The sequence below is a fragment of the Poecilia formosa genome, unplaced genomic scaffold (genome assembly GCF_000485575.1).
Source record: "Poecilia formosa unplaced genomic scaffold, Poecilia_formosa-5.1.2 Scaffold309, whole genome shotgun sequence".
In the NCBI taxonomy this organism is placed as follows: Eukaryota; Metazoa; Chordata; class Actinopteri; order Cyprinodontiformes; family Poeciliidae; genus Poecilia; species Poecilia formosa.
Genome location: NW_006800248.1, coordinates 96,476 through 107,643, shown reverse-complemented (window position 1 = coordinate 107,643; position 11,168 = coordinate 96,476). Strand labels below are relative to the sequence as shown.

At 40.1% G+C, this 11,168-nt stretch overlaps 1 protein-coding gene across 2 annotated transcripts in view; it reads left to right on the top strand.

Moving 5' to 3' along the window:
* Window positions 1–11,168, top strand: part of adora2aa (adenosine A2a receptor a) — a 16,011-nt gene that overhangs the window by 1,027 nt on the left and 3,816 nt on the right. The window contains exon 2 of one of the 2 annotated variants that reach the window (XM_016661062.1): window positions 7,051–7,716. In XM_016661062.1, coding sequence (XP_016516548.1) covers window positions 7,385–7,716 — 332 coding nt within the window. In that variant the 5' untranslated portion in view covers window positions 7,051–7,384. Of the gene's footprint in view, window positions 1–7,047; window positions 7,717–11,168 lie in introns of both variants that reach the window. The other variant, XM_007572837.2, reaches the window with a different exon arrangement.

The window sequence follows — 11,168 nt, the reverse complement described above, 5'->3', positions numbered from 1 at the left end:
ATATTTTTTATCTAACATTTGTCAACTTGTCATGTCTATTTCCAGTTTTATCCGCTTTTATAATTCATTTATTACTCTCTCCTACTCCTGTGCCATTCATTGGTTCCATTTATTGCACCAGGCTTTGTCATTGCTGAGACTCATTAGGTGTTTTATGAAGATATTTCTCTTGTTTATTGCTATGTTTATCCTGTGACCGGATCCAGGGCCGGATTTAGGAGATAATGGGTGCCTGGGCTAATGCCAGACTTGGTGCCCTGCCCACACACGTTTCTGTTGCTTATATATCCTGGTCCCCGAGACGAAGCAATCCCAGACATTGGGGGTTATGTGAAAGATTTTAAAGATTTTAAAAAGTCCACAGAATGCAGTTTTTTTAGCTGCTACATTACGGCGGTCGGAGCGCCTCACTGCAAAGTAAAAAATAGGTTGATGGACGTACAATTCAGGAGAACATCTGAAGGTTGATAACCAGCTCCCTGTTTTTCTGTCTTCATGATGGCATCAAGCCGACACACAGATACCATGCCCACGTTTAAAACAGGAGAAAGATAAACAAAGATACATTTGATTATTTATACATTTTATTATTTAGTCTTTTTTTTATTTTACAAAGAGATCTTCAAATGAAAAATGTAAGGCAGAAATTTTATTTATTTATTAATTACCATTTTGACTTTTTGTTTTCTTTCATTGGAAGTGGCACCACAAACCCAGCAACCCGTGTTCACTTTTGTTCTATCAGGACCAGTGGAATAAACAATAATTAACCCCCTCTAAAAAAAAATGTGGAAAGTGCATCCTTGAATCACCATAGCAACCACTCAGCTGTGCAGAATGCCTGGGTGGACTGAGTGGTACCTTTGAGGATGAAGTTCCTCCAATGAGCTGCAGTTTCTCCCCCACTCAGCTCCTTCAGACTAGCCAGCAGCAATTAGCAAACACCTGGTGGAACTGAGCATCAGCTGAGCTCATCATAGGAGCTACTGCTCAGTGAAACTCTGGTAAAAACGTTGCTAAAGGGTTAATCATTTCAAGATGTTAAATTTTGAAGTCAAATTTCTTTATATTTCTTTATACATATTTGATATTTGTAGCATTATTATAACAACTGAATGTAACATAGTTACTTGATTATGCTATAAAGTGACACTATATGGCTGGAAAACACATAAAAATGCCCCTTTAATGTTAACAGATGTCCATTTTTATCATCAAGTTTTTTTTCTATTGGACATTTCAGCAACAAGGCAACTGAGCATGCTTTACATCATTTTACTTCACGTTTAGAGTTATTCCACCTTATCAATGGTGGTTTCATCTTTATGGTTGAGAGACATCAAGCCAGTGAATCTGAGAGCTCTAAAGTCATTGCTTGCGGTCTCCTAGTGGTACCAGAATCGGACCTTTCAGGTGGGTAAGCTCTGCCTCAGTGACAGTCCCTGGAGTGTCTCCACTGAACTCTGTAGCTCCATTTTAGGTCAGTTTAATTCGGTAGGAAACATCGCTGTCATGGGACTGTCACTGCCGTTTCAGATATTCATAACTCCCATTATTGTCCTCTGGGATTTTTTGTTTTTGTTTGTTTGTTTCACACTGCTGTGGCTGGAACGTACTTTCATGCAATCCATTGTGATGTTGCTTAAAACCATAAGAGACCTAAAATCAACAAGAATCTTGTCTGCAAGTCCAAAAGAATAAAAATACAAACGGATAACTGCGCCGGCTTCCAAAATAACAAGTCTGTAGAAATGATGTCTTATCCAACCCAGAGGGAAAAGTCTGACTGGGAGAGCAAAGACCTTTGAGTTCCAGTGCAGCTGTTATCTTTGAAAACCTAAAGGAGCGTTCCCTCCGAGGGAAACGGCTCTGTAAAAACAGCAACTGTCTGAAACAGACGGCTTGCAGATATCCAGGAGTCTAATTACGCCCGCTATTAATTATCCTCCATGATTCAGATCCTGCGTTCTGATAACAGCCACTTTGCTTCAAACTGAACCCATCGAGGATCCATGAAACATAGTCGCGTTAACGCAGATGTGAGCAAAATTCTGCTCCGACGGATGGAAACCGAATGTCCCGACGCACTCGAGTCAAGAACTGAACAAACAAACACAGTTAGTAAATGGTCCCTGCTGAATGTTTTGTCATTTTTTTCTGACAGATGGGGAAGAAGTCAGCGTCCGGGCGACTCCATGAATTCACTTTACTCACAAGTGCTGTGTGGTGGGGAAATAAATACCCAGATCCCCCGTTGATTATTGCTTTATAACTTTGCTTACTTATACAGCAATGAAGAGTTTCTCATTTTTATGTTAGTTTTGTTTCTCTGTGAATTTACTGACAGTAAAAATAAAAATGTTATTAGAGCACATTATTAAAGAAGTAGGAAAATATATTTGCATGTTACAAAGTAAAATAAGTAACGGATTCTCCATCAAGACGTGTCTTATCCATGAAATCTTTGTTGACAGGCACAGTTACTTTTTCTACTGCCGGTGACCAAGTTTCCTCACGTCTCAGGAGAAATTGTCGTCCACAGAAACATTTAAAGGCTCTCTGGTTTCTTGGCTGTTGTTTGGAAAACTTACTTTTCAGTGCCCTTCACAGATTTTCTGTATGAGCGCATTGAATGGTCAGAAATGTATGGTTAATGATGTTCTTCTTTAAAAGGGCAGTACTATGTATTTTCCAGGAAAATAGTGCCATTTTATAGCATGATCAAATAACTATGTTATCTTCAGTTGTTGTAAAAATGCTGCATATATCAAATATGACTTAAAAGAAATTTCACTCTGTCTCTTTAAAAAACTCCTGCTCTTTCTGAAACTCCGCCTTCAGGAAGTCATCGTAACATGGCTCCTATGTTAATCTTTTAACAACATTTTTACCAGTTTTGCACTGAGAAGTGGCTCCTATAATGAGCTCAGCAGATGCTCAGGTCCAGCAGGTGTTTGCTAATTGCTGCTGGCTAGTCTGAAGGAGCTGAGTGGGAGTGACAGGAGAGAGCTGCTCTGTGAGGCAGAAGCTGGAGGAGCTTCATCCTCAAAGGCAGCGCTAGATCCACTCAGGCATTTTGCACAGCTAAATGGTTGCAATGGATATTAAAGGGCTGGATGAGACATTTAATTCTCTGACTTCACTATTAGCCTTTAAGTGACATATTTATTCTAGATTTTTGGGGTGATATTAGATCTGTTAATCTTTAAAGGAAGTTAAACTTTCGAGCTCAGCATGGCATCAGACGTTTTTTTTCCCCCCAGACTCTGATTAGCAGAAGCTGGATGTCTGTGACCAGCTGTCAGACTCTGCTGAGCTAATGGGTTCTGTTCACACAGCCATCTGAAATGTGATTAATGGTGCATGCTCTTATCTGTCTCCACTGTAAATGCACCCAGAATTTATTCTAGGCAAGCTAGACTTTTTGTGGAAAGGTCATGTGACCACGTTGTAGTTATCAAATGCAGGATGGTGCGTCAGGCATTCAGGATCTGTTGTTTCCTCTTCTTCAGCTGTTCTGACGGATCCTCCACACCCGGAATCAGAACCGTGCTGATTCTCACACACGTTCAATCTGGGAACAACCGCAGGTCCTAGTTGTCAACACAATGTGTCTCTCCACAACACAATTGGTGCAGTGACTCCAGTCCAACAGCACTGAGTAGGTTCTGGTACTAATAAGTCACGATGAGCCCAACTTGCATTTTCGTATTTATTTTTTTAAACTTATGATAAAGGACTTTGGCTCAATCGAAACAAATACACTCTTGTGATCAGGACGGAAAAATTATGCAAAATGGCATTCAGAATGACGGTGGATCAGAATGACGGTGGATCAGAATGACGGTCAACAGAAAAGGTTGACCTGTTGCTACTATCTGGTAAACATGAGGCCACGCCCCTAAGCGATCACCTTAGCTCTAGGAAACCTTGAACAAATAACTTAAGATAACAAAACGTAAAACATTTGCTTGGGCCCTCTCTCTTCAGCACCACCATGCGATTTACATTGTATGTGCAAAACTTTGTCAATATTCCACTAATGACACAATTTCAGAATTGGAGTGGTTCCAATAAAGAAGAAACACAATTAAAAGCTCAGGTGAATAAGTTTGTAAACGCGATGAGCCAAAAACCAAAAATGCAGAATCATCATCCTCCAACTACTTCCCTGTCTTCTTCTTTGTGGTTTGTGCCAGTGGCAACATCCAGTTGTCGATCACATGATTCGTGTGACGCAAAAAACAAAAACAAAAAAAACAAACACTTTTGCAAAATAAGCCAATTTTGATGGTCAGAAATGTTTTTTAACATGTTTTTTAAATTAACATGTTTCCATTAAGCAAGTTTAGTTTTGAAATGCCAAATTACAAAATTCTGAAGAAGTGGGTGAATGGAAATGCAGCCACTGACTGTGTTGTAATGTCAGTCGTCATCATCATCATCATCATCATCATCATCATCATCATGACTTATGGCAAAGCACAACTTTAAACACAGCTGTCTGCTGTTGTTAACGGCAACCTGCGTAAAGTCCAGCTGAGACATGGTACAGGATAACACCTGGGTGTAAAGATGGCTTTACCTTTGGTTCCAGTGATAGGCTCAGATGTTGTAGGGTTCTGCAATGCTTATTGGACAACATGGAGGTTCCTCTTGGTCTTGGCCGCCCTCACATGCCCACCGGTTCTGAACTCTGACCTGAAGAATCCGGTCAGAGTTCAGCCTGATCTCTGGTTTCCAGCTGTAATCACTGAAGCTGTGTGCTGACTCTAGATCTCTAGACTCTCTAGGTCCAGAGATAATAACTTAGTTTACAAATTAATATTGAAAATATCCTCAGAGAAGGTGGCATCACACACATTTATCTGTACCAACACATATCTCTACAATCATTTCACTGAACAAAATGTTGATTTATCCTGGGGAATTTTTCCCCGGTGGCAACCTTTCGCAGCGCGTTGCAACGTTTCGACCAACAGACTGAGCCTTTGTCTGTGCAGCAGGAAGCAGCTTTCCCCTCTGTCACCTCCATCACTTCCCCATCTGCATCAACAAGTGTTAGCTAACTGTCTGAGCTGATGTAAATCACCCTGCACTGCACTCACAAAGCTGAAAATATTCACTTCGAATCTGAAAAATCTGCAAAAAAAAAAAAAAAAAAAAGGAAAATTACCTGCCACTTTCTGAGCCCGCATTGCATCAACTGGGTTAGCAGAGATTTTAAGAGGAGATGATTTTATATTGGTACATCTGTAAAATGAATGTACTGTAGCTTTAAAAGTGAGTTTGGTACTGTCATTTCCTCTAATAACATGATCCAATTATGTGACAAGATGTTTTGAAATTCTAAATACATGTGAACAAGTGCGACAATTCATTTTTAAATATTTTCCATGCTTGTTTTGAAGTATGTGAGTGAATAGTAAAATATCAATTAGAAACTGTACTATTATCAATACTTTATGATTATTAGAGATGCACAAAAGGAATCACATAGTTAAGTACGGAAAAAATAAGATTTTTCCTAATACTTAAATGCATCAAAAAATAATTCCCACCATTGTTGGTCTATAGATGCATTAATCAGCTACACAATATAGAGTATTCAGATACATTTTGGATTTAGCTTAATTAAAATCATATTCTGATGTTAGGAATTTGATGTAAACTGGTTTAATCTTGTTATTCTTTCACCTTCTGCTGAATTCAAACCTGATTTATTCATCAGATAACTTTTATGTGAAATTTAAAAAAAAAACAAAAAAAAAAACAGAATTGGTTAAAGTCAGTGTTGTCATTTCAAACTTTAAATTAATATCATAAATGGTCACTGGCCAGAAAGAACTTCATATTTACTGAATATAGATGTTTTTTTTTTTTTATACAAACTGCTCTCACGTTGCTGCTCTGTTTATGAAACCACCAGCCCAGCAACCTGCATGCAAACAGAGCCGTTAATGGAGACTGATGTGTTTATGGATGTTTATGGATGTTTATGGATGTCAGTGTCAAAACTACGCTTAGTTTCAAAAACCTATTTGAGTTTTTACCATTTTTATGTCTGTACACACAGGACCTGCTGCCCTCTGTGGTTCCTCTGCTTTTGCTAAATGTTTTAGATAATCAAACAAAACCCTTAATATCCAGATAAACTGAGTAAATAGAAAATTCACTTTTCAAATTATTTCTTATCACATGTGAAAAAATAACCCAACTACGCTATTAAATCTCATGTTTCATGTGTGCAGAATTGCTTTAATTCAGCCATGTTGAAGTGTTTTCTAAGATGAGTTGTTTTGCAGCAGTGTAAGCCTAGACTTTGACTAATCCACCTGAAAACCTTAGTTATTTTTGTATTAGGTTTGAGTCAGAGACGTAGTACCTGGTTTGCTTTTGCGTCAAGTCCTGAAGCAGTAAAGCAGCTCAACACCATCACACTATGACCACCATGTTGTCTGCGTGGCGTCCTTCTGTCTTAACTTGATACCAAATTTAAAGGGACACACACTTCTCAACAAGTCTGATGGATAGATGCATCCTTTTCTCTCTGCAGAGGTTTTGGCTTTGGCATGTTTTACCCAGTCTGAGTCTGATTGTTGATGATCATTTGGATGTTTCTGGATGTTTCTCTGGGTTTGTGATGTTCTGGTCGAGCTATGGATGAGCTCCTGTTAAGTCGTTTTTATCAGAACATTTCTGTGAATCTTGTGAATGGCTCTTATTGTAATTTCTGGAGTCTCAACACTTCTGGAAGATTTTCCAGACTGATAGTCTTTCATCTGGTTTTGAGTCTTTCTAGACCCTTTGGTCTACTTCATGTTGTCAGACTGGTTCTATCAAAAGTTTTCCGAAATGACATTAATGGTTATATATGAATGTTTTACGTTTAGCTAGCTTCAATGCTTTACTACTGCTTATTTCATTTTCAGGAAACTTGATGTCTGTTTTTGCCCGTAAGCTCATCTCATTATCAGTATTTAAAGTGACTTCCTGTAGAGTAACAGCACTTCCTCTTTCTGTTTTCTGTCGATATTTTATCTCCAGCAGCATGATGTTCCCATGATGCCTCTCAGCCCTTCCAGGATTCCTGGAAAAGAAGCACACTGATGGGAAGGAGTTGAAACAGAGACAAAAGAGGAACTTTTTATTTTTATTTATTTTTTATGTGGATTAGAGAGAGCCTCATGTGAAGCTGGATTAAACATCAGTTTTACAGCTGTCCAGATGTGAACTTGCCCTTGCTGGAGATTTTTTTCCTTTCTTTCTTTTGGATGCTTCTGTAAGCCGTGGAGGTGAGGAGGTTTGGAGGCCGACAGGCTGCAGCTATGGACGTTGAGCGGTTCCCTCCCTCCTCATCAGCGACCTCTCATCCCGTGTCACCATGCTCACCAGCGAGAGCATCCTCTACATCGTCCTGGAGCTGCTGATCGCCGTGTTCTCCGTCCTGGGGAACGTGCTGGTCTGCTGGGCCGTTTGCCTCAACAGCAACCTGCAGAGCATCACCAACTTCTTCGTGGTGTCGCTGGCCGTGGCCGACATCGCTGTGGGAGTCCTGGCCATCCCGTTCGCCATCGTCATCAGCACGGGATTCTGCTCCAACTTCTACGGCTGCCTGTTCATAGCGTGCTTTGTCCTGGTCCTCACCCAGAACTCCATCTTCAGCCTGCTCGCCATCGCCATCGACCGCTACGTCGCCATCAAGATACCACTCAGGTGAGCGCACTAGAGGACAATCCTGTTGGTTAGTCACTGATGTGGTGTGTCGATTTAGCTTCTACGTCTTGACGAGCAGCTTTAAGTCGCTTGGTTTGGATTGCTGCTGCGCGTTTCTTCACCAGGACAGGACTGGTCTGTCAACCTTTCCAAACTACATGTTTTGGACAGAGGCAGGGAGCCGATGCACACAGGGAGTACCCACACAGAGACGGAAAAAGTATCCAAACTCCACACAGAAAAGCCCACACAGCCTGGATTGAAGCCAGAGGCGAGAGACTTTACTACCACACTGCTTTGGATGTGGGAGCAAAAACACAGTTTCAGTGAGAAGTTTACACACACTCAGCCTTGTTATGGATGCTGAAATTATTTTTGTCTTTGAGTGGTGCATTTCAACAGTTCGTCTTTCAGTGGGAAATGATTGTGTGACAAATCACTTCCAGGAGTTTCAATAAGAATCGTAGGGAGAAGTTTGAATTTTTAATTGTGGATTTTATCATATTTATCGACTTTCCGGCTGGAAACTCAGTAGCATTTATTTAAAGAAGCAATATTATATAAAATGTACTGTTTTAGCTTTGCGTCATGTTACAAATTTAGTGATCAAAAACAAACTTTAAGTTTGTTGCCTTGATTCTTTCATTCTTCTTTGAGAAATCCTTGATCCATTTGACTGAGCAAAACGCCTGGGTGTACTTAGCTCCGCCTTCGAGACGCAGCTCCTCCTCAGAGCTGCAGTTTCTGAGCTTCATTCTCACATAGCAGCTCTCCAAAGCTCCTTCAGACTAGCCAGCAGCTATTAGCAAACACCTGCTGAGCTCATTATAGGAGCTACTTCTCAGTGAAACGCTGGTGAAAACACTGCTAAAGGGTTAATAGAGGAGCCATGATGTGACGACTTCCTGAAGGAAGTTTCAGAAAGAGCAGGAGTTCTTAAAGAGACAGAGACCCAATTTCAGGGCATTAAATTATGAAGTCGAATTTATTTTAAGTCATATTTGTTATCTATACAGCATTTTTATTACAACAGAAGGTGACATAGTTACTGTTTTCAAAAGGACTTTTATTCAATTAGTGGAAATGTGGGGGATGGATGAATAAAACAACTGAACAACCATTTCTGATTCTGTAACCACTAAAGCGGCTTGATGGACAATCATTGCACTTTGAAAAGAGAAGAACTTAAGTGGATAAAGTTTAAACATATTTATATGACACTGATGTGACAACTGTGTGAAGTAGAAGTTCAGTCAGCAGCTGCATCCTGCTGCTGTAACAGCCACAGAAATGCAGCTTCCTTAAATTTCGTCTGGGATGACTCACGACGCATCAACCAACAGCATATTAGCGGTTTGTTTTGCTGAGTTGACATATTGCAACGTTAGCAGCGGTGCAGACGGTGAGATCAGAGATGCAGGGTTTCCTGTTTGGAGTTCGATGCTGTACTGGGATCAGCATTGAGTGAGATGGAGAACGTTTAATGCAACACCGGCTGAACCAGGACAGGAAGCTGAGCACTTTGGTATTTCCTCACCAATGATAATGCATCTAAACTTCTTCAATTTTAATACATCACTAAAATATAAGGAGGTATATCAGCACAACGTCTTGTAAATCCCTGCATAAGGGACAAGATCAAATCTGGTGATTTTTACAAACACTTTTCTCACAAAAATGAAATCAAAGCCCAAAAGTTTTACATCCGACCCAGTGACTTTTTCTGGACTTTATTTATCTTTAACCTGTTAAGTATATTTCAGACAGATGGTGCTCAAAATGTTCCAGGTCAGTGGAAAATGTCAAAATTCAAGTAATTTAAAAGTTTTCTTATTTTTACTGCAAAATCAACCCGGTTATCAGAGCAGAACGGTACATGAGGACAGATAAGGAATCTTGCTTTAATTAAAAACCAAAAATAAAAATTTCTCTTTATTTAAAGAATAATTTCCCCACTGTTTCTATAGTCTGGGAATGATGAAGACTTAGTGTTTTATCTAAACCCGACAGCCTTTTGTTTCTCGGGTTCCTCTGAAGGCTTTCTTTACTCCAAACAGCAGAAGCCTCACGGCTGGAGTATAAATTTAATTCCTGTATATAAAGATGAGCCATTTGTACCAGAGGGTTTTGGCCATATAAGTGTCTCCAAAATTGGAGTTTCCCGTGGGACCGTGTCCCCCTGGAGCAATCAGTTAAATATTGCAATGATTGCTTATACAGACACTAATCCCCCCCCAGCGATTAGGCTCCACTGTAAAAACCCGATCAGGCGTCCTGCCTGCCGGGTTTCGCTCCGCTCTGCGCTATCGGTGTGGCTACCAGCCTTTTAGCTCCCTGAGGTCATGCCTTACTTCATGCTGTGGCGTCACCCTGAAACAATCAGCCTGACCTCAGCGACGCATTGAAGCGCTCTGCCTTCCTGTCCCACTGACTCACACAGACTGTTTTCACACAGCCTCTTCCTCCTGCTGAGGATGCTCTACGTGAGGGCTCCTCTGTGTTATTTTGTGCATCCCTAGCGGGACGGGGGGGCGCTGGGGGCTTGTTTTTGCAGCATTAACCTTTTGCACTTTAACATCTCAAGAATGTGATAGAAACAATCTCAGCTGCTCTCCCACACTGCACAACAGGCTAACTCAAAATAGACTCCTTCCTTTGAGGAATCCCGCAAAACGTTGTAGTTTATCTTTGCCTCTTAGATTGGTTTCCGGGAGAAGAGGTGCTTATGCAGGAAAAATAAGTAAATAATAAATCAGGCAAAAGTGCTGTTTATATATTAACCATGTCTGTTTTTAATTAAGCCTCAGATAGGATGACTTTGCAGTTTGTTCACATCATCCCTTAAGAAACTTTTATTTGAGGCACACAGCCTGTTATTTTGTTGAGGGCTTCAACGATGAATCCAGCCATTGTTGTCTTTTTGATATGAATGAGCTGTAAGCTTTCACATGAAAAATTAATTAGTCTAATTTTCAATTGTCCTTAATACAAAAAAAATGAATACACTTGCTTTTTGTGTTATCAAACTTACAGTAGAAGAAACGTTTGATGAATCTCAATTATGTGTAAAATTATTCATTTCAAATGTAACCTGTCTATTTAGTTTATATTTTGGGCAATTTTATATATTTTTTAAACAAAAATATTTAGTTTAGCACCGACAGGAAGCTACAACAGTTAACGCAAAATGTGTGTCTCTTTTGAAAGGCTGGTACTTCTGTGGTTGTGTAATCAAATGTTGCCTTTGTTTTTGACTCTGTCAACACTCAGAAACATTTCACACTCAAGTTAAGTATGTCTAATAAAACGCTACGGTTTGATAGATGTTGCGTTGCTAAGTGTTGCGTTGCTAGGTGCGCTACACAGGCTGATGATTCCTGTAGAGTTTAAATACTCTGCAGGAATATATTGGCAGATTAAGGTTGAGCAGTGTGTGTGTGTGTGTGTGTGTG